The 24,641-nt window shown below is 38.7% G+C and overlaps 1 protein-coding gene and 1 non-coding gene across 7 annotated transcripts; both read left to right on the top strand.

Moving 5' to 3' along the window:
* The first annotated feature begins 663 nt into the window (after nt 1-663).
* Nucleotides 664-4,983, top strand: LOC145632078 (malate dehydrogenase, cytoplasmic-like). Of its 6 annotated transcripts, XR_014112473.1 has the most exons (7): nt 664-960; nt 1,774-1,932; nt 2,047-2,222; nt 3,098-3,235; nt 3,604-3,653; nt 3,749-3,859; nt 4,593-4,731. XR_014112473.1 is itself a non-coding variant. In XM_081684352.1 (5 exons), the coding sequence occupies exons 1-5, from the start codon at nt 957-959 to the stop codon at nt 3,604-3,606; spliced, it is 480 nt and encodes a 159-aa protein (XP_081540478.1). In that variant the 5' UTR covers nt 664-956; the 3' UTR covers nt 3,607-3,654. The 6 variants fall into 6 exon arrangements, 5 of the variants coding, with proteins under 5 accessions (XP_081540478.1, XP_081540477.1, XP_081540479.1 ...); XM_081684352.1 differs by lacking the exons at nt 3,749-3,859; nt 4,593-4,731 and having other exon boundaries at nt 3,604-3,654; XM_081684351.1 differs by lacking the exons at nt 3,749-3,859; nt 4,593-4,731 and having other exon boundaries at nt 3,098-3,274; nt 3,420-3,654.
* On the top strand, nt 1,287-1,379 carry LOC145633607 (small nucleolar RNA snoR126). Its single transcript, XR_014112915.1, has one exon. It is a non-coding gene; the product is annotated as a small nucleolar RNA snoR126 (small nucleolar RNA).
* Nucleotides 4,984-24,641: the final 19,658 nt, after the last annotated feature.

Below are 24,641 nucleotides of genomic sequence, written 5' to 3'. Positions count from 1 at the left end.
TACTAGCCGCAAGCACACCAAGGCAGCAGATGCTAGTAGTAACCCGCACTTGGAGTGCGTAGCTTGCTAGCCACAACAGCAACCTGCAACTCCAAGTGCGGGGTTGGGCTTCGGTTGGGCTACGACTGGGCCTATCGCACGGGTCGTAAGGCCAAAACTCATGGGAAGAAAATGGGAAGCAAGTGGGTGAGGGACATGTGGCACAAGGAGAGTATGGACTGGGGAGCAAGTATTGTCCCCTACTCTCCAAGTGGTCCTGACTTCCCTTTTCATGTAATAATGACACTTATAGATTATTATTAGTTTGCTTATTTATTGTAATTTAGCTTTAAAATAAATTGTGGAATTTCATGGTCCCACATTGATGGGATAGGAATTTCCACTCTCCTTCTTGCATATAAATACCACTAGTGGAAAAAGTATCATTTGTAACGAGTTATTTATAACGGGCAAAGCTATGCCCGTTAAATTAAATACATTCGTAACGGGAAAAACGTTGTCCGTTACGAATAAATATTTATTCGTAACGGACACATGATGTCCGTTATGAATACTATATTATTTGTGTTACGAATACTATTTTATTTGTAACGGACATCATGTGTCCGATACTAATATTTGGCCCAGCTTAAGAGAGGAGCCTATAAAAAGAGGAGCCCATTACTAGTTATTAGGGTTTCACACTCCTAGCCGTCAAACACTCAAATCTCCCATTCTTTTCTCTCTCCTCTCTCATTTTGCTAACTCAATCTCTCTCTTCTACGACGGATTCACCTCACTCAATTCACTCAATCTCCTCCATTTCATCTCCCTGATTCCCAAAATTTCCCTCTTTCTCTCTCCTTTGAATCGCATCAAAAGTAGAGGACCCAATTTAGGATGTCTTTTGCACGAATCTCGTTACTCGGAAGTGGATATTGTGGTGATGATTCTCGTAAAAAACATCACAGTACGTTATGGGTATGGTTCTATCTCTTCGATTTTTTTTTCAAGCGAATTAGACCGCAGAAGATCTAGGTTTTGTTGATTTGTTTCTGTTTTTTATTAGATTATTGTTGATTTGATTAATGTGTTAATCTGCATGTGAGATCTAACTATTTGTTTGGTTTTGATTTCATTATTCTGTTTTTTAAGCTAATTTTGTAATTAGATTCATGATTTTGAGGTTTTGTTTTTTATTTTGTGATTTTTAGCTGTTAAAATGTTGGTTTATAGCTTACTGCTGAATCTATTATGACCCAAAAATGAATTGAATAGGAGATCATAGTGGCAAGATTTGAATTGATTGGATATTAACATTTCTCGATGCAAAATTAGTTGTTTGAGACTAATTGCGAGTATGCATTCTTGATGACCGCATTTGTGCGTGTCTGAGCCTAAACATTCATATCTTAAACATCATTTTAATCGTAAATCGATTTTTTATTTGTTTTATGTCGTTTGTGTTTGTGTTTATGGTGTTTGGATTTCAATTTTGTATTGTGCCCTTACACTTACACCGGTTGGACTTTGAAGGAGTTTAATATTTTTGTCTGTGTGGCTTGAGTTTCCAAGCGACCAAGCGTTTATGTATGCATATTGCAATTCGTGTTAAATTAGAGTGTTTTATGTATGCTTTGAACGACTTTGCATTGTAGTACTTGACTGCAGCTATGTTGTTAAACACTACTTATACTATGTGTGATTCTAACTGGGTGAATCAATGTTCTTATTCGTATATTGTTGTATTGTTGTGTAAGTTGTGTGACCTGTTTGTTGTTTTTGGACATATAGGGCAAATTGGATACGCTCTTGTTCCCATGATTGCTAGGGGAGTTATGCTAGGTACCGACCAGCCTGTGATTCTACACATGCTCGATATTCATCTTACTGCCGAGGCTTTAAATGGAGTTAAAATGGAGCTGGTGGATGCTGCTTTCCCACATCTTAAAGGTTGGCGATTATGGATTTTCTTATGCAGAGTTTGAAGTGTGTTAATATGTTGAGGTTATCTGTTTATTTTTTTGACTTATGAACTCATGAATTCCTATGATCCATTATTTGCAGGTATCGTTGCTTCAACCGATGCTGCTGAAGCCTACAAAGGTGTAAATGTTGCTATCATGGTTGGTGGCTTCCTAAGGAAAGAAGGCATGGAGAGGAAGGATGTGATGGCAAAGAATGTGTCAATGTACAAGTCTCAAGCATCTGCTCTTGAGCAACATGCTGCCGCTAACTGCAAGGTTTGTTATTTAGCTCAATTTATTTGTAAATTCTGATAAAAGTTGTAATTAGTGGTGTACACTAGCGTTTATCAATATCAGATTGGCTATGATAATCATGTACATGATTCACTGCTTGCATATTTTTATACTATTTTTTCTATGTCCTTTAAATGATAGTTAGGAGTCAATGACATGGTGTTTATTCTGTGTTCTAGTCTCTACTGAATACAAATGAAAACACGACAGTCAGATCTGCTGGGTAAATTTGTTACCTTCAGTTTGACTTGTGTTTAGAACTGCTCGTGCCATACTGTCCTATCCTGTTTTATTTTAGCCTGTTGAAACCTGTTCAATATTAAAATAACTGAGGAAATAAGTGACATGGTTGTGAAATATGTTTTGTACCACTTATGGACAAGTTTTAAATTGGTTATTTGGTTTCTAATTACATACACCTGGGCTGGGTAATCGACTGTGTTTTGGTCGATTAGAGAAAGGGCGGAGGGTAGTAAGCCTTTTAAGGAGAAGTCTTATCCTGTTCAGTTCAAAGCTATAGAAGTAAGTGTTATCCGACTTTCTTCATTGATTACTTTCTTTCAAAGCTCATTTATTGTGAGGGATTGGATACTAAAGGGAGCAGTAGACGTATATGATGCATTGCATCTTATTTACTCTACGTCTCTACCTCTACGTTTGTTTTCAGATCGAACTTGTGTGTGGAGTTTATGATATGGATGTGTAAAAAACATAATTGGAACAACCTTACTAGTTACTAGGAAATTGTTGTTTCAGGTTCTCTTATAACTTGCATGCAAATTTTAGTTCTGATGCTGCTTACATCTATGGTTTTCCAACTCAGAAATCCTAACTTATTATCATAACATTGGTGTTAGGGAGGTGAACAGGATATGGAAGTTGATACTACAACATCTGATGTGCAACCTTCCGAGAAAAGCACTTTACTAGAGCTGCAAATCATCTGTTACTTGATTGTCTTGTTGTTTCTAATTGATCAGAAAATGCACAATGAGGTGTGATCTGTTCGAAAAACTACTTTTGTACTCTTCATTGTCATATGTGTTTCAAGCTAACTCCGAAAATGTTAAGGCTAAATCTTGTGCTTCTGCAAGCATTGCTCATTTAAAATCATTGAAAAGAAGGGTTGATAATGTGTAGGCATCCAAATTGTATTCTTTCTATTCATTGAGCTATGAGCTCACTGGTGATCTTGCTGATCGAAATCCGTGGGTAGGCTCAGAATTGCTATTTGCCTTAATATCTTGTATTGATATAAGATTAACCCCAATGTACATAGGCAATCAAGAAATATGTTTCATAAAGTTATTGATTTTGTTGTGCTTCTGCTTTAGCGCTTTAATCTAATTCTTTTCTGCTCCAGTGAACTCCTCACCTTGCATCGGCTAGCTATATTACACCATGATGAGCTTGGTCAGGTTTTTATGCGGTCAATGAGAATTATATATATTCATAACATGAATTATATGCTGAGAAATTAAATTACATGTGATTTATCTATGCTATAGGAAACAATTCTGAACCTTCTGCTTCGCAATTACCTCCATTACAACTTGTATGATCAGGCTGAAAAGCTGAGGTCCAAGGCACCTAGTTTTGGGGCTCATTCCAATCAGCAGGTATTCTCTATTACTTGTAACGCTAGTAATGTCTTTCTATGATTTCTTATGCACTAGTGTAGTAAAGCAGTATTTACACTAAGAAATCTGAGAGCCTTTGTCGTTTCACATTTTGTACCTGCTCATCTAATAATATGAGAAGTTGATTTGATAATTTTATCTCCAATTTGTAAAAGTGATGTTGGTTGTTGCAAAAGTTAAAAAATTTAATCCTATATTAATGTTGTCATTTTCTATCTAATAACTCTTCTAATAATATGAGAAGTTGATATAATGAACCTTTGTCATTCCTCCCTGTTTACACATCCCAAACTGCTTCCCCTTCTAGATCATGTTATCATCAAAGTCAAGGTAATCGACTGTGTTTATGCCATTAGTTGGATTGCTTATTTAGTTGGCATAATTTTGTGTGAATTATTAAAGGTTTAATTGTACGACTATTCTGTTCACTTGATGATTGCTAATCTGAGTAACTTGTGACATATTAAGTCTATCCTATGAGAATTAAGTTTAAAGAAAGGAAACAAACCCATGTGGAATTTTCGGAGCTTTATAGTCTTTTCTGATACGCAAACAATTACATTTTTCATCAGCTTTTTGTTCTTGCTCTTGGTTGCTTATCATGATTACAACCTTGGAGCAGTGTAGTGGTATCTCAATTTTGTAGATTGTGCAACTGTATATTCATATCTAAAAGTATCTTTTAAATTAATATGTTTGCACTAATAATTAGGCCACTCAAGAGCAATCTTGGAAACATGAAGCGTACCTATTATTCCCATTTCATTTGAATGGAACTTTGCTGGACAACTCAACCGCTATGAAAGCTAATAAGGCTCTTCTGGACAATGACAAATAAGTAAAACATAATGCCTTTAGAGGAGACAAGTGTAATTTTTGTTTTTTTTTATTTTATTATTATTTTTTTTAAACCAAGAAAACAAGTGTACTTGAAATTTGGTTTGATTTAGCTGTTCTTTTAAAGTTTTAGTTAGTAGTTTATTAATATTAATTGTATTTTTTTTATTTTTTTGAAAGAAATATTAATTGTATACTATATTTGTATAAAAATATATACATCTCATTAAATGATAAAATGGTGTGCAAAATCCAGCATTTTGCTGGATTTTCTTTTTAAATTTGATTATACAATACTCGTAACGGGCAAACCATGTCCCTTTACGGATATCAGGGTTATTCGTAACGGGCACCTGAAAAGCCCGTTACGAAGAACCCTGTTATTCGTAACGGGCACCAGAAAATCCCGTTACAAATAACCCGTTAGTCGTAACGGGCATTTGAAAAGCCCATTACAAATAACCCGTTATTCGTAACGGGCATCTCATCTAAGATGCTTGTTACGAATAACGGGTTATTTGTAACGGGATTTTCAGGTGCCCGTTACAAATAACCAATTATTCGTAACGGGCGGTGCCCGTTACAAATAACAAAGGCCATACGTTACAGACGCTGCCCGTTACGTATGGGCAGTTTTTGCCCGTTACGGATGGCCTTTTTTCCACTAGTGTAACCATCTTGGGTTTTTGGGAAGAGTGCTTCAGTAGGAATTCAATAGAGAATTGCATTAGCAAAAACTCTTAAACAGACATAATACTCGGGTTTTGGTCGGACCTCGTTAACCTCGAGGTGACGGACCTAAAAGTTGGTAGTTGTTTTTGCGAGTGGATCTCCGTCGGAGGCTCTTGTATTTTCGGGGCTAAGATTCTCAAGTAATGGCCCTATTTATAGGGCGAAGCATGCGCCAAAGGTAAATTTCCTATTTTTCCCTTTTATGTTTAATTATTCATTAGTTATTGCGAGCGTGATCCTTGGCTCGGATTTTTTTCCGCGGTCAGTGGGACTCACCAAACCCTTACAACGGTATCGTAGCCCCGCTCGTTTATTTTTAATTATCATATTTTTTCAAGGTAGTTTTTATGGCTTAATTGTTATGGTTTAATTTGCTAATTAGATAAGTAGCTCGTATTATCCATTTTAACCTCGTATTAGAACTGACTTCAGCTCCCGAACCTAGATTTCGACCCAAAAATAGTGAATTTTTGGTGGAAAAGGTGTTCTGGAAATGGTTTTACCCTTTTAGGACTCGGTTTTTAGCCAAAAAAACGGCCAGAAATGCATTTTTTGAGGGATATTTCTTTTGTACGAAAAAATTTAAGCCTTTCTAACCTTGAAAATTAATTGCATATTTATAGTGGTTATGTGATTGATTCAATACATATTTTATATGCAATTTTAAACCTCTTTAGGCATGATTACTTGGTGGTAATTTATGATTAGGTTTTATTTTTCACATAGTTGCAAATAAATTGCATTAAGTGTGAGAACTTTGTTTTTTAGGCTTCTAAAGTGCTAAAGATTCAATCTTTAATTGTGTTAAGTGATTTAAACTTTAAAAGCTCCAAAATTCCATGAATTTTACGTTGAACTTTGTTGTTTTAATCATTTTTGGTTGATTGGAAACATAAAGTTTCAAACTTTGTGATAGAAGTTTGTTTATCTTCATATTGGAAGATATAATTTTTCAAGGATTTACAAATGTTAGTAGTTGGAATTTTTCATTTAAACATTAAAGTTCATATTTTTCCAACTCCCTCCTACTTTGTCAAAATCTCAAGATTAATTTAAATTGATTAAATTAATAATGAGAAATTGCCTTATTTATTTTGTTTTTTTGCACCAAGTTAAACCAATTTAATTAAAGAATGGTTCTTGGAAATTATTTTGGTTGAATGCACCTTGTTAAATTTTATTTAAGTTAGACCTGTTTAAAATTTCAATTTTTTGCTCATTGAATTAGTTCTAAAATAAATTTAGAATTAATAACATGTCACGCAAAATTGGGATCAAAATCCCGAGGCTATGGCACGCATAACGTGGCAAAACCCCCCTTTGACTAGTCGGGCTACATAGCAGCCCGCATGTGGCTGCCAAGAGGGGTGCTCGTGTGTGAAGCCATGTGCGTGGCTAGATCACACAGCAACAGCAACACACGGTCATGCGTGCGTGTGTGCGTGTGTGCGTGCATAGCAGCAGCCGTGGCTTTGTGCGCGCGTGCGGTGGTGCGGCAATGAGCAATGTGTGTGTGTGCTTGGTGTTGCGGTAAGAGAGTGCGTATGGATGTGCTACGTGCTTGCGGCACAATGCGCACAACCCCACACTTGGCACTTTACCCCGGGTTGTAAGGCAATGTAATTTTGTTTATTTTGCCGTTTTATTTATTTCAATTAATCTTGTTTATTTTAATTAAATTTTTGAGGCTAGGCCTCGGTTTTTAGCGGCATTGGAAAAATTTATTTTGACAAATTTTGGGTTCTACCGGCTTAATTAATTGGATTAATTAAGATGAATGCGGAATTTAGTGGTTGCTTCAATTATTAATTTCGTCTATTACATAATCGGTTAAATAACTTTGATTAGTTTTAATTAGGGGTGTTAATTGGATTAACCACCTAGATTAGTTACTAGTGCGCACTCGTGTTTAATGCATTATTACTTGTTTATTGTTGTAAAATGCATGGGCCATTCACATATAGTGAATGGATGAATTGAATGAATATTCTCTCACAAGTGTATAAAAATGGCAACTAGTGGAACCCGATTCGGATAAAAAATACGAACTGCGTGCCGTGAAGTATATATTTTTGTAAATCTAAGTACGGTCTACGTACCGTTGAGTATTTTTGTCCCATAATATTTAGATTAGTCCTAATTGTAGTTACTAGTATTGCATAATTATGGTCAAGTGTTGAAGATGAAGATTCTTGGAAGATAAAGCCATGAAGTTGCAAATGAAGACCTTTTGAAGACTTGAAGAATTCAAGGGGTCATGCTAGTTGCCAATATGCATCAAAATGCCTTTTGCTTTACGTATTCATGATTATTTATATATGAATTATATGTTAGATGCATGTTTAAGAATTTCAAATGTTGTGATGATTAATTAAGTTCACTTAAATCAACCAGCATAGAAACCCTAGGTCCCTAATTATAGAGTAAAATTGACATTCCAAAACAACACTTATCGACCTATTGAGAGTAGTGATGGGCTACGCCAAAGCGAGGAATCACTACCGCTCCCTAGACTCATAAGGCAAACCGGGTATGCAAGTTGGTTTTTGTTATACTCAACGATATGAGTGATGGAGTCCTAACATGTCGTGGCAAAGTGAATAAATTGTTGAGAGAGCAGTAGATGCAACGATTTATTCAACCAAGAGTGGCTTAGATCCATTAGCAAAGCGTTGCTTACCTTGGGAGATTGAGTGCTAAGACAAGACAAAGCATGCTTAGCCACTCATTATTTCCTTGGATCTTGGAATAGCCTTATTTTAACAAAATGGGACAATTTTATGTGTAAATAAGACGTTAAATAAGTGTTGAAATATGCATGAGTTAAATTCAATATTATTTAAAATATTTTGAATGGTTTTTTATTTCAAATTCTTTCAATTGTAGAATCATGTCTTCAAACAACTCAAACAACCAATTTTCATTACGCTCAATTCTCGATAAGCAGAAGTTGAGTGGGACCAAATTCCTTGATTGGCAAAGGAATTTGCGCATCGTTCTTATGCAAGAACATAAAGAGTATGTCCTTGATGAGGAAATTCTCGATGCTCCCAATGAGGAGGTGACTCAGGCTGCCCTTAACCGATGGCAAGTAGCTGATCGGGATGTCAAATGCGTTATGCTAGCCACTATGTCTCCTGAACTTCAGAAAACCTTCTTTGAGAAGGAATTGGCATATGAGATCATTTCTGAGTTACAAATTATGTTTTAAAAGAAGGCTCAAACCAAAAGGTTTGAAACCCACAGGCAAATCCTTGAGACTAACCTCAAGAAAAAAGAGTCAGTCAGCCCACATGTGCTCAAAATGATCGGATTATTTGAGAACATGGGAAGGCTTGATGTGGGATACTCAACTGAGATGGCTTTTGACATCATTCTCCATTCCTTTCACAAAGGCTATGATCAGTTCAAAATGAACTACAATATGCATAGCATGGAGAAAACCCTCACTGAGCTTCATGGGATGTTGAAGCAAGCTGAGCAGACGCTTAAAGATGAGGGAAAGCATGATATGCTTATGATTAAGAAGGGCAAGTCGTTCAAATGGGCAGGCAAAAAGATGAAAAGCTACAAGGGGAAAGGCAAGAAATACTTTCCGCCTAAGCCGAAAGCTACCAATAACAACAAGGAGAAGAAGGTAGCATCTTCTAGGTCTGATTCCGAATGCTTCTATTTCAAGAAGAAGGGACATTGGAAGAGAGATTGCCTCAAATTCAAGGAAGATAAGAAGAACGGAATTGTTGCTTCTGAATTAGGTATATCCATTATATACTTAAACTGCACTAGCTCAACATCATGGGTATTATGTTGGGGTTTGGTGAGTCCGACTCACCGCGGAAACAAACCCAAATACAAGACCGCACTCGCAATAAATAAAACCATAAACATAATTATATTAATCACAAGATTAAGATAATCTAATTACCTTTGACGCGTGCTTCGCTCCAAAATGAGCTCTTACTTGAAAGCTTCAAGTCCCGCTCACACGGAGACCTACAACGAAGTCCACCAGCACCAACAAAACCGACTAGGTCCAATGTCTTGGGGTTAGAAAGACCCGACCAATAAAACCCGAGTAATTATATTGAGTTCAAAGGTTTTCACTAATTTTGATGCCTTTTCCAAATCTTACTCAAGCATCATTCCCAATGCCCATACTTGGGTATTTATAGGAAATGATGGGAGTATCATTTACTCTCCCATCAATGTGGGATAGTATGATTTTTCCATTTTATTTTAAAGCTAAAATAAAATTAATAATCAAGCTAGTAATAAATCGACAAGTGGCAAGCTCATGTCAGTGGTTAAGTGAGGACCACTTGGAGAAGGGAGGGGGGACCAAACTTGCTCCCCACTCCCTCTCCCATAACTGGCCACCTCACTTCACACACACTCAAGGACCACTAGTCACATGGCACCCACACTTGGGAACCAAGGCAGCCAAGGTGGGCTGTCATGTGCTGCTGTCCGTGGCAGCCACGCCCAGCAAGCCCAGCAGGCCCAGTACTCGCATGCGGGCTGCCAAGCGCTGCTGGCCAGCAAGCCCAGCATGCTTGTGCGGGCTGCTGCTGGACTTGTGCCTTGGCCAGCGCTGCTAGGCAGCAAGCAATGGCCTAGTCATGCTGCTGCTAGCTGTGGCGAGCTGGCGCGCCTAGCGTGCTAGCTGCTGCAGCTTGTTGCGGCATGGCTTGCTAGCCATTGCGCGCACAAGGCTGCGCCTAGCATGCTAGCACGCACTAGGCAGCGCTTAGCCTTGCGATGCTAGCATGGGTGCGCTAGCACGCACCAGCCAGCCTAGGCTCGGCTTGGTGCGCATGCTAGCCACCATGCTAGGCCATTCGCCCTTAGCACTCGGTTTGCTTGGGCATTCCGATGCTAGGGGTATTTTGGTCTTTTGTTAATTTATTACTATTTCTCATCTCGTCTTTCACTATTTTTCGACTCGACTTCCGACGCTCGGTTTGGACGCTCTAAGCTCGAATTTCCGAGGTCTAAAAAAATATTACTCGGTCAACTCATTAATTCCTTCCGAATTAATTCGTCGGTTCGGTTTGTTGAATGCTTGGGTGTGACCCGAAGGGTTCAGTCAAGATTAAGCTATAATATTAATTATTCATTAATATTACTGATCGGAAGCGGCCTCCACCCAGGCATTCCGATCACTTGACCTCACTGAATATATTAGCTTTCTTATAATTCTGAACCCACTAACGGAATAGTACACTTGTTCGAAGGACACCATTCCTTTCAATCTCCCACTTGTCCTTCCGGACAAGTGCGCATTTTGTGTACAGCCTTTTTCCTATGTCGCTTAATGTCTCTTCATGAACTATAAGGTAAGATTTTTTTTGTCATCCTTATTACGTCCAGAAGTGTTTCCCGATTCCGAGTTCGACTGTCAATAAACAGATGATATCTAAAATCCATCCGAGCACGGCCATGCATTTTACAGTCTCGCTCTACGAGAGGCCTTGTATACAACAAAGACATCTTCCCTATTTTAGTAGGGGGACATTCCCAGTCTTGTAATGTAGCTCCTCTTACTGAGAGGACCTAGTCGCCCGAGTGTTGCCGTTATAATCCCCTATTACGGCAGACGTTTGACAACATCAAAGCGAACTAGTACTCAAACAAGAGAACTCACAATACTCATGGTTGAGGAAATAGGTTCCGATAGCCATAATGAGAAGTATACTTATGACAAATTTTTAATTTCTTAAAGTATTCTCATAGGTCAATCCAGTATGGTTCTAAACCAATACCTGTGCAAATGATTTATGACAATCATGTCCTTGTAGCACATGAAACGGTGTTATAAATCAAACTACACACTAATCTCAATCGGTCATTAATCGTCCATCGTTTAGATGACCTTGATTAGGGATAATTTTCGATTATAATATTCAATGTTCACTAAATAGGAGTTTCCTTACCAAGACTGGTCTTGATACCCTATTTTGAATATTCTCAGAATCGAATGGACTCATTATTTAATCCTAATCCACAATTAAATAGCATAACGGAGTAATAAAATATTGCATGAAATTTTGCATTACTCCAAAACATGAATGGTTTTCCTTAGCGTCTTACATTAATTTTTCTCAAAATTAACTAAAACACTAAACAAGGAAATCAAAGCCAGTCTCCTACATGCTTGATTCCCATTGCCTCAACGTGCTTGTTGTGCTTCACTTGAGGCAAAGGTTTAGTAAGTGGATCGGCTACATTGTCATCCGTTCCAACTTTGCAAATTCTGATTTCACCCTCTGATTTCCATTCTCAAATCATGTGAAATCGCCGCTTGACATATTTGACCTTCTAATGTTCCCTAGGCTCTCTGGCCTGAGCAATAGCTCCATTGTTGTCACAATAGAGGGCTATTGGACCCTTTATAGAGGGTACACCATCAAGTTCACCAACAAACTTACGAATCCAAACAGCCTCCTTAGCTGCTTCAGCAGCTGCTAAGTATTCGGCTTCAGTTGTAGAATCTGCAGTTGTACTCTGCTTTGCGCTCTTCCAACTAAACGCCCCTCCATTTAGACAGAACACATATCCAGATTGCGATTTGAAATCGTCTCTGTCTGTCTGGAAGCTTGCGTCGGTATAACCTTCCACAACTAAATCCTCTACACCACCATACACCAGGAATTTATCCTTGTTCCTTTTCAGGTACTTTAGGATATTTTTAGCCGCAGTCCAATGCGCCTCTCCTGGGTCTGATTGGTAACGGCTTGTAGCACTCAAGGCATACGATACATCTGGCCTAGTACATATCATGGAATACATGATCGATCCAATAAGCGAAGCATATGGAATCTGATTCATTTTTACCCGCTCATCAGGTGTCTTTGGACACTGCTTCTTGCTTAGGGTTATGCCATGTGACATTGACAGGTGACCTCTCTTGGCCTCCTCCATGCCAAATCGAGTAAGTACCTTATCAATATAAGTACTCTGACTCAATCCAATCATCCTTTTCGATCTATCCCTATAGATATTGATGCCTAGTATGTACTGAGCCTCTCCCAAGTCTTTCATTGAGAAGCACTTTCCAAGCCAGGCCTTTACAGACTCTAACAACGGAGTGCTGTTTCCAATGAGCAATATGTCATCGACATATAAGACTAGGAAGGCGTTGTCACTCCCACTGACCTTCTTGTAAACACAAGATTCATCTGGATTCTTGATAAAACCAAACTTACTGATGGCTTCATTGAATCACAGATTCCAACTTCTGCTTGCTTGCTTTAATCCATAAATGGACTTCTTAAGCTTACAAACTTTCCTAGCATTGTTTTGGTCGACAAAACCTTCAGGCTGTGTCATATACACACTTTCTTCCAAATAACCATTAAGGAAGGCGGTTTTGACGTCCATCTGCCATATTTCATAATTGTAATATGCAGCAATCGCTTGGAGGATCCGAACGGATTTAAGCATTGCGACTGGTGAAAAGGTTTCATCGTAATCAATACCATGAACTTGTCTGTAACCTTTTGCCACCAATCTAGCTTTGTAAATGAATACATTTCCATCTTTGTCGGTTTTCAACTTGAAAATCCACTTACATCCGATAGGTGTATAATCTTCGGGTAAGTCAACCAAGTCCCAGAATTGATTTTCAAACATGGAATCCATTTCAGATCTCATGGCCTCTTGCCATTTAGCAGAGTCGGTGCTTGCCATCGCTTGCTTGTAGGTTGCCGGTTCATCTCCATCCATAATCAGGATGTCCTGATTCTCGGTTAATATTAGACCAAGATATCTATCAGGTTGAGATCTCGGCCTCTGAGACCTACGTAGGGTAATGGATTGAGCATTTGCATTGTCGGTTCGACTTTGCACATTTTGATCATTTTGACCTGCGTCAACAGATGTTGTTTGAGCACTTTGACTGTCATTATGATTTTGTTGCTCATCCTCACGAACTTCGTCGAGTTCGATTTTCCTCCCACTTGTCATTTTGGAAAGGTGCTCCTTCTCCAAAAAGACACCATCGAGAGAAACAAACACTTTGTTCTCCGATTTGTTGTAGAAGTAATACCCTTTGGTTTCTTTTGGGTAGCCCACAAAGTAAACCTTGTCAGATTTGGGATGAAGTTTGTCAGAAATCAATTTCTTGACATATGCTTCGCATCCCCATATCTTTAGAAAAGATAACCTGGGAGGTTTCTTCGTCCATAATTCATATGGAGTCTTTTCTACAGCTTTTGATGGAGCACGATTCAGTGTTAGTACCGCAATTAGAAGTGCGTGTCCCCAGAAAGAGATAGGAAGATCACTAAGACCCATTGTTGATCGTACCATGTCTAACAAGGTCCGATTTCTCCTTTCGGATACTCCGTTCCATTGTGGAGTTCCTGGAGGTGTCAATTCTGAAAGTATACCCTTTTCTTTCAGATGGTCATCGAATTCTTGGCTCAAGTATTCACCACCTCGATCCGATCGAAGGGCTTTGATTTTCTTGCCAAGCTGATTTTCAACTTCACTCTGAAATTCTTTGAACTTTTCAAATGATTCAGATTTATGCAACATGAGGTTGACATAGCCATATATACTATAGTCGTCTGTGAAAGTGATGAAATATCGATGTCCATTTCTTGTGGTTGAGCTCATTGGTCCACATACATCGGTATGTATAAGACCCAATAAGTCACTTGCCCTTTCTCCCAACTTGGAGAATGGCTGTTTAATCATCTTGCCTAATAGACATCCCTCGCAATTCTTAAACGATTCTAAATGTAAAGAGTCAAGAACACCTTCTTGTAGAAGTTTCTTGATGCGTTTGATGTTGATGTGGCCAAGATGACAATGCCACAAGTAAGTCTGATTTGACTCTATGGTCTTAGCTCTTTTGGTATCTGTAGGCGTCGCTCGAAGTGCGCCTACGTTAAAAGCATGTTGTGAATATGCTTGGCACTCATAGGAAGTGGGAATTGACATTACGATTAGGGACAACGATTAGAGACAAATAAAGTAGGGAGCCGCCAACAAGTTTTTAAGGAACTTGTAAACCGTCCACGGATCATAAAAAGGCAACCACGATAAGGGACAACGATAGGCAACAACGATTGACCCGTGAAGGTTACACCCCATTCATAATCCATGAGATTACTAACTCCATATGGTTCGGAACCACGAAAGGAGGATCGGGGATGATGGTACGAAGTGAGTCATGGAGTCACATTCGCCCGTATTGGCCTCTACTCGATTCTTATAGTGAAAAGTGATTCCTGCGATCTCAAAGGCATACAAACAAAATATTCAATTTGCTCCAAATTATTATTAAGCTAAATTGGTTGAATATTAATGCAACATATAATTCTAAAATATTGTGATCACTTGATTAAACAACAAGATTAAAAGGAACCTAAACCGGTTGTCCAAATTATCTTATTAGGCGTGATTTTCAATTACATATTCCCTTTAACATGCAATATTGTGATCAATAAATATAATAGAATCAATATAAACATAAAAAGAATCAATTTAATCATAATTCCAACAACATAAAAATCGTTAGAAAAACAATAATAATAAAAAGAGCATGATCCTTACTTTGAATCTGTTTGTTTGCAACTACAAAATAATAAAACGAGTTAGTAACTTCAAGGAAATAATAAAACAACAATTAAATTAAATTAAATAAAAACAAGGTTAATTTTGGGGCCAAACCCTCAAACGATTCTACCTTTCACGCCTTGGTTTAAGGACAGAACCTCGAGTAAAATATGGACTCCTTTGAGTGCTTGAAGAGGGAATTTTGAAGTGAAAAGGGTAGGTTAGTGTTTAGGTTAAGAGCATAGAAGAGAGGAAAAATAAGAATAATAGAATTCTGGTTGCCCCGTTCATCAGAAATGAGGGGGTATTTATAGGGAAATGTGCTGAGGGAGCACACGGAACCCTAAAATGATAAAAAAAACCCTAAAAAAATATCCCGTGACACGGTCAGACCGTACCGTGACACGGTTAGACTGCACCGTCAGACGGTACAAGTTCCCGTGACACGGTCAGTCTTTGGAGTGTCGCGGGAAATTTTCAGAAAACGGAACGGAAAACGCGTTAAGGGTTTGCGCGGAAAGGACGCGGAGCTTCCCGTGTCACGGCAGACCTCCCGTGTCGCGGGAAGTCCCACCGTCAGACGGGAAGAGTTCCCGTGACACGGTCAAGCCTGACCGTGACACGGTCAACTCCAGTCCACTTTTCCGTCTAAATTCATTTTTAACCCTAATTTCTTTCGGCTTTTTGAGTGCCGATTGATGATTACGGGCTTTTTTCTGACTTTTAATATTCGGGCTAAAATAATAAAAAAAAAATAAAATTAAATAAAATATTTGGGCCAAAAATAATAATAAAATAAAAAAGGTTTGGGCTTAAATTAAAACTATGCTTTTACCAAACACCAAGACTGATCCATGGACCTTTCAAAAATATGAATTTAATAAAATACGATTTTTTAAGCACTCTCGGGATTAAATACTAAACCCGACCAACAGTGGCGGTGAAAGGTTATTTATCATCGGACTTGGTTTTGGGGAGACATTTTTAGGTGTCTACAGTATCATTATAAACAATTTGTCCAAAGACACCAACGTGTCATTCCATAAATATAAACAAGATGATATGTCTTGTGATCAAGTTCAAAATGACGTCCAACGCCACAAGATCAAAATATGGTAGATAAAACTAAACAAGTTTTAAATCTAGACAAAATATGAGATTACAAGCTTTCTTTGAAAGATTATCTTCTTCTTCCACTTGTGTACTCATATCCACTTGAAAGGCACCGCTCACTTTGTTCCTGAAACAGGAGCATATAGTGAGCCAATTTTCCGGTATCTAATACCTTATAAATGGCTTATGTTCAAGTGTAAAGATGATACCTGAGATTGAGGTTACTTTACTTTTCGCCTCATCTTCTAGATACATGCTACATTTTCTTTTGTAGTGTCCGGGTCTACTAAAATAGAAGCAGCGCATCTTAGCTTTGTTCTTGAACTACTTCTTATTTGGTCTCAGAGCAACCGTAGCCTTCTTGCAAGAATAGGTTTTCTGGAGCTCTTGAACAACTTCCATCAAGGACAGTTTGTTCCGCTTGGCCGTAAGTCGCATCTTTAATGAAACATACCCCGAATGGAGTGAGCTTAGTAGCATGAGAGCCGCTTGCTCATCGTCCACTGGTTTGCCAATTAGCTCCAGATGGGTGAATAGCCTTGTCATGTTGAGCACATGAGCTTGAAGTGGCATCCCTGGTCTAAGTCTTGCATTATAGACCTTAGCCCATACTTCTTGTCTCTCTTTCGTGAGACACCCATCTTGCGGTGGCTTGATCCTCATGTTCGAGAGTGACCTAGTCACATCTTCCACAAGTCCATCATAGTTGCCTCTGGTACTTTTTGTGACTCTCAAATTGACTACATCTTCTAGAGCTTTGAGCATCATGTCCAGAAAATAGTTGGAGAACTTCCCCTTCCATTGTACCGGGATGGAGTTTGCCATGAGTCTGGAAACTCTTTTACAATTTACACTCCATACCTCATGTGTCTCATCACTCATAATCCCCTTTGCGTAGAAACTCGGGATTTGAGTGTCCAGAATGTGCTCTAGGTAGCAATTTCGGAGGGTCTTTCGGAGTTCCTCTTCCCATTCCTTAAAGTTTACCAAGTTCAGAGAAATTGGCAACTTTTCGGGCAATTCCGGGAGCATAAGGTCGTTGACATTAGTTGAAGACATGATTCTACAATTGAAAGAATTTGAAATAAAAAACCATTCATTATACTTAAATAAGATTGAATTCATGCATTTTAATCAAACTTATTTAAAACGTCTTATTCACACATTAAAGATTGTCCCCATTTTAGGTGAGAATAAGTCGATTCCAAGATCCAAAGAAACAAAGAGTGGTTAAGCATGCTTTGGCTTGTCTTAACACTCAATCTCCTAAGGTAAGCAACGCTTTGCTAATGGCTCTAAGCCACTCTTGGTTGAATAAATCGTCGCATCCAATGCTCTCTAAACAATTTATTCACTTTGCCACGACATGTTAAGACTCCATCACTCATATCGTTGAGTATAACCAAAACCACCTTGCATACCCGGTATGCCTTACGTTCCTTGGAGAAGTAGTGATGCCTCGCTTTGGCGTAGCCCACCACTACCCTCGTTCGGTTGGTAAGTGTGTTTTGGAATGGCAAGTTTTACTCAATATTTTAGGGACCTAGGGTTTCTATGTTGGTTGATTTAAGTGAACTTAATTAATCATCTCAACATTCGAAATCCTAAACATGCATCTAACATATAATTCATATATATATAAACATAAATATATATCGAAAACATAAATAGAGATGCATTTGGCAACTAGCATGACCCCTTGAGATCTTCAAGTCTTCAAAAGGTCTTCATTTGCAACTTCATGGCTTCATCTTCTAAGAACCCCGTCTTCAAGACTTGACCAAAAAATTACAATTGCTAGTATCTAAGATTAGGACTAATCTAAATATTAAGGTACAAAAATACTCAACGGTTCGCAGACCGTATTTAGATTTACAAAAATACATCACGGATCACAGTCCGTATTTTCTATCCTAATCGGGCCCCACTAGTTTCCATTTCATAAAACCTGTGAAAGAATTTACATTCCATTCATCCATTCACTATATGTGAATGGCCCATGCATTTTACAACAATAAACAAGTAACAATGCATAAAACGCGCGAGAACTAGTAACTAATCTAGGTGGTTAAACCAATTAACACGCCTAATTAAACTAGTCAAAGTTGTTTTAACCGGTTATGGTAATAACTTAGAGACGCTCCCACTAAATTCCGCATCTAACTTAACTAATCCAATTAATTAAGTCGGTGAACCCAAATATTTGCCAAAATTAATTTTGCAAATGTCGCTAGAAACCCGAGGCCTAGCCTCAAAAAATTTTAATTAAATAAACAAAATAATTAAAATAATTAAAACGACAATTTTAAGCAAAATTACGTATTTCACAATGTCTAAGTGCCTAGCACTAAGACTTGGAGTCCAAAAAATACCCTTATTTACATATTAAGCAACGCTAAAATTAACTTTAAAATAGCATCGCCTTAATAACCCGGGGTTATTGTGCCAATTATGGGATTGTACGTACCGTACAACAAGCACGTAGTATGCCAACGCGCACACCCGCAACACCAAGCATGCATGTGGGCTGCTTGTGCTCGCATGCGCCACGCCCAGCCCAGCCTTACGCTGCTGCTTGCTGCTGGCTGGCGCGCTATGCTGTTGGCAGCGAGCAGCAGCCCACGCCCTTCCTCGCACACACACACACGCACAGCACCAAGTACCTAAGAACGAAGTGCCCAGCAGCCTCGACAGCCACATATGGGTTGCGTGAGCAGCCCAGCTGGCCGAGAGCTAGCTCGGGGCTCTTAGGCCTCGTGTTGCGTGCTAATGTTTCGAAAATTATCGATTTTGTGTGTTACATTATAAATAAATTCTAAATTAATTTTAGAATCAATTTTGAGGAAAAATGAAAAATTACAAGTCCAACTTAAATAATTCATCCAAAAGCAATTAACCAAATTTATTTCCAAGAACCATTCTTTAATAAAATTGGTTTAACTTGGTGTAATGAAATAAATTAGGGCAATTCTCACTATTAATTTAATCACTTTAAATTAATCTTGAGATTTTGACAAAATAAAAGGGAGTTGGAAAAAATGAACATAAGTTCAATAAAGACTCCAACTTTAATACTTGTGACTTTATGAAAAATTATATCTTCCAATATGAAGATAAACCAATTTCAATCACAAGTTTTAAACTTTATGATTCCAATCAACTAAAAAATGATTAAATCCACAAAGTTTAACCAAAATTCATGGAATTTAGTAACTCAAAGTTTCAATCACTTATCATAAATAAAGATTGAATCTTTAGTACTTGGAAGCAACAAAGAATAACAATTTCACACTTAATGCAATTTATTTGCAATTATGTGAAAAATAAAACCAAACTTTCAAGCACCAATTACTACCAAGTAATCATGCTTAAAGTGGTCTAAAATTGCATATAAATTAAGGAAAGAACCAAAATACATAACCACCATAAATATGCAATCAATTTTCCAGGTTAGAAAGACTTAAAAATTTTCGTCAAAACGAAAAATCCCTTGAAAAATGCATTTCTGGTCGTTTTTTGGCTAAAAACCGAGTCCAAATGAGTAAAACCATTTCCAGAACGTCTTTTCCACCCAAAATTCACTATTTTTGGGTCGAAATCTGCGGTCAGGAGCTGAAGACAGCTCTAATACGAGGTAAAAATTGGAAAAACGAGTTACTAATCTAATTAGCAACTTAAAACCAGAAAAATTAAGCCATAAAAACACCTTGAAAATATTATGATTTTAAAAATAAACGAGCGAGGCTCCGATACCGCTGTTGGGGTTTGGTGAGTCCGCCTCACCGCGAAAACAAACCCAAATACAAGACCGCACTCGCCATAAATAAAACCATAAACATAATTATATTAATCACAAGATTAAGATAAGCTAATTACCTTTGACGCGTGCTTCGCTCCAAAATGAGCTCTTACTTGAAAGCTTCAAGTCCCACTCACACGGAGACCTGCAACAAAGTCCACCCGCACCAACAAAACCGACTAGGTCCAATGTCTTAGGGTTAGCAAGACCCGACCAATAAAACCCGAGTAATTATATTGAGTTCAAAGGTTTTCACTAATTTTGATGCCTTTTCCAACTCTTACTCAAGCATCATTCCCAATGCCCATACTTGGGTATTTATAGGAAATGATGGGAGTATCATTTACTCTCCCATCAATGTGGGATAGTATGATTTTTCCATTTTATTTTAAAGCTAAAATAAAATTAATAATCAAGCTAGTAATAAATCAACAAGTGGCAAGCTCATGTGAGTGGTTAGGTGAGGACCACTTGGAGAAAGGGGGGGACCAAACTTGCTCCCCACTCCCTCTCCCATAACCGGCCACCTCACTTCACACACACTCAAGGACCACTAGCCACATGGCACCCACCCTTGGGCACCAAGGCAGCCAAGGTGGGCTGCCATGTGCTGCTGTCCGTGGCAGCCACGCCCAGCAAGCCCAGCAGGCCCAGCACTCGCATGCGGGCTGCCAGGCGCTGCTGGCCAGCAAGCCCAGCATGCTTGTGCGGGCTGCTGTTGGCCTTGTGCCTTGGCCAGCGCTGCTAGGCAGCAAGCAATGGCCTAGCCATTCTGCTGCTAGCTGTGGCGAGCTGGCGCGCCTAGCGTGCTAGCTGCTGCAGCTTGTTGCGGCATGGCTTGCTAGCCATTGCGCGCACAAGGCTGCGCCTAGCATGCTAGCACGCACTAGGCAGCGCCTAGCCTTGCGATGCTAGCATGGGTACGCTAGCACGCACCAGCCAGCCTAGGCTCGGCTTGGTGCGCATGCTAGCCACCATGCTAGGCCATTCGCCCTTAGCACTCGGTTTGCTTGGGCATTCCGATGCTAGGGGTATTTTGGTCTTTTGTTAATTTATTACTATTTCTCGTCTCGTCTTTCACTATTTTTCGACTCGACTTCCGACGCTCGGTTTCGACGCTCTAAGCTTGAATTTCCGACGTCTTAATAAATATTACTCGGTCAACTCATTCATTCCTTCCGAATTAATTCGTCGGTTCGGTTTGTTGAATGCTTGGGTTTGAGCTGAAGGGTTCAGTCAAGATTAAGCTGTAATATTAATAATTCATTAATATTACTGATCGGAAGCGGCCTCCACCCAGGCATTTCGATCACTTGACCTCACTGAATATATTAGCTTTCTAATGATTCTGAACCCACTAACGGAATAGTACACTTATTCGAAGGACACCATTCCTTTCATATTAGATACCGGATGTGGCTCACACCTTTGTTCCAATTCTCAAGGACTAAGGAACGTTAGGAAGCTAGAGAAGGGAGAGGTTGAACTCCGGGTCGGCAATGGAGCCAGAATTGCGGCCGTGTACGTTGGAACTCTCAGTTTGTCTCTGCCCTCTAGGCTTGTTTTGGAACTTGATAGTTGTTATTATGTTCCCAACATTACCAAAAACTTCATTTCAATTTCGGCGTTGGACGCCAAAGGTTTTGAATATCGAGTAAAAGACAATGAATGTTCATTTTATCTCGATAATGTTTTATATGGTATAGCACATTTTGAAAATGGTCTTTATGTGCTTTCTTTAGACAAACAAGTTTATAATGTAAATAATACTACCAAAACAGCTAAGACCATGGAGTCAAATCAAACTTACTTATGGCATTGTTGTTTTTGGCCACATTAACATCAAACGCATCAAGAAACTTCTTCTAGAAGGTGTTCATGACTATTTCGATTTAGAATCTTTTGATAATCATGAAGGAAGTTTACAAGGCCAGATGATAAAGCAGCCATTCTCCAAATTGGGAGAAAGAGCAGGTGACTTATTAGGTCTAATACATACCGATGTATGAGGACCAATGAGCTCCGCCACAAGAAACGGACATCGATATTTCATCACCTTGACAGACGACTATAGTAGATATGGCTATGTCTACCTAATGTCGCACAAATCTAAATCGTTTGACAAGTTCAAAGAATTTCAGAGTGAGGTGGAAAATCAGCTTGGCAAGAAAATCAAAGCCCTTCGATCAGATCGAGGAGGTGAATACTTGAGCAAATAATTCGATGACCATCTGAAAGATCATGGCAAACTTTCAGAACTGACATCTCCAGGAACCCCACAATGGAATGGAGTATTTGAACGTAGAAATCAAACCCTGTTAGACATGGTACGATCAGCCATGTGTCTTAGTGATCTTCCAATCTCTTTCGGGGGACATGCAATTTTTAATTGCAACACTTACACTGAATCGTGCTCCGTTAAAAACTGTTGAAAAGACTTCGTACGAATTATGGGCAAAGAGACCTCCAAGGATGACTTTTCTTAAGATTTGGGGATGTGAACCATATGTCAAGAGACTCATGTCTTACAAACATCATCCAAAATCTGACAAGTGTTTCTTTGTGGGCCATCCAAAAGAAACCAAAGGGTATTACTTCTACAACAAATTCGAGAACAAAGTGTTTGTTGCTTGTGATGGTGTCTTTTTGGAGAAGGAGCATCTTTTCGAAATGACAAGTGGGAGAAAAATCGAACTCGATTAAGTTCAAGAGGACGAGCAACAAGGACAAATTGACAATCAAAGTGCTCAAGAAGTGAAAGGAATGGTGTCTTTCGAACATGTGTACTATTCCGTTAGTGGGTTCATAATTATTAGAAAGCTAATATATTCAGTAAGGTTAAGTGATCGGAATGCCTAGGTGGAGGTCGCTTCCGATCAGTATTATTAATGCATAATTAATATAACAGCCTAATCTTCACTTAACCCTTTGGGTCACACCCTTAGCAGTAAATGAACCAACTTGACGAATTAATTCGAAAGAAATTATTTCTTCGCCCGAGTATTAAATATTTAGACGTCGGATATTCGAGCTTAGAGCGTCGAAACCGAGCGTCGGAAATCCAGTCCAAAATAATAAATGACGAGACGCGCAAATAATAATAAATCGCCAATGTCCTAGCATAGACGGCTAGCAAGCGCACCATGGCCGGCTAGTGCGTGCTAGCACACCATAGCTAGCATCTGCAAGCAACGCATGCTAGCAGCAGCTAGCATCCGCAAGCATGTGTGCTACCAGCAGCAAGCTGCCGCAAGCCATGCGTACTAGCAGCAGCTAGCAGCGCACGCATGGGGGCTGGGCTCTTGGCCGGGCTGTGGCTGGGCCATAGGGACGAGTACTAGGGGAAGCAAGTGGGAGCATATGGAAGCAAGTGGGGTGAGGGACATGTGGCACAAGGAGAGTATTGAGTGGGGAACAAGTATGGTCCCCTACTCTCCAAGTTGTCCTCACCACCCTTTACATATGATAGTGCGCCACTTGTAGATTTATTATTAGTTTGCTTATTTATTTTAATTTAGCTTTAAAATAAATTGTGGAATTTCATGACTCCCACATTCATGGGATAAAAATTCCCACTCTCCCTCTTGCCTATAATTACCCATCTTGGGTTTTAGAGAAGAGTTCTTGAGTAGGAGTTTAATAGAGCATTGCATTAGCAAAAACTTTTAATCTCACATAATACTCGGGTTTTGGTCGGACCTCGCTAACCTTGAGGTAAAGGACCTAAAAGTCGCTAGTAGATTTTACGGGTGGACTTCCGTAGGTGGCTCGCATATTTTCGGAGCTTAAAGCTTTCAAGTAAGAGCCTGACTTTGAGGGCAAAGCACGCTACAAAGGTAAATTCCGGTTTTATCCTTTTATGTTTATTTGTTATGCTTTAAGGTTTTATTATTTATTGCGAGTGGTTCTTTGGGTCGGGGTTGTTTCCGCGGTAAGTTGGACTTACCAAACCCTAACAGCGGCATCGGAGCCTCGCTCATTTATTTTTAAAATCATAATATTTTTTTAAGGTGTTTTATGGCTTAATTTTCTGGTTTTGAAGTGCTAATTAGATTAGTAGCTCGTTTTATTAATTTTAATCTCGTATTAAAGCTATCATCAACCCCGAACCCAGATTTCGACTAAAAAATAGTGAATTTTGGGTGGAAAATGTGTTCTGGAAATGGTTTTATTCTTCTAAGGCACGGATTTTAGCCAAAAACCGACCAGAAATGCACTTTTTGAGGGATTTTTCGTTTTTACGAAAAATTATAAGTCTTTCTAACCTTGAAAATTAGTTGCATATTTATGGTGGTTATGTAATTGGTTCAATACATATTTTATATGCAATTTTAAACCTCTCTAGGCATGATTACTTGGTAGTAATTTGTGCCTGAAAGCTTGATTTTATTTTTTCACATAATTGCAAACTAATTGCATTAAGTGTGAAATTATTATTAAAGATTCAATCTTTAATTATGTTAAGTGATTGAAACTTTATGTTACTAATTTCCATGAATTTTTGTTAAACTTTGTTGATTTAACCATTTTTTAGTTGATTGGAATCATAAAGTTTGAAACTTTGTGATAGAAAATTGTTTATCTTCACATTGGAAGATATAATTTTTCAAGGATTCACAAGTATTAAAGTTGGAATGTTTAATTGAACTCAAGCTCATATTTTTTCAGCTCCCTCTTATTTTGTAAAAACCTCAAGATTAATTTAAATTAATTAAA

The sequence above is a fragment of the Chenopodium album genome, chromosome 5, assembly GCF_948465745.1.
Source record: "Chenopodium album chromosome 5, dcCheAlbu1.1, whole genome shotgun sequence".
NCBI lineage: Eukaryota > Viridiplantae > Streptophyta > Magnoliopsida > Caryophyllales > Amaranthaceae > Chenopodium > Chenopodium album.
This window is presented reverse-complemented; position numbering and strand designations above follow the sequence as displayed.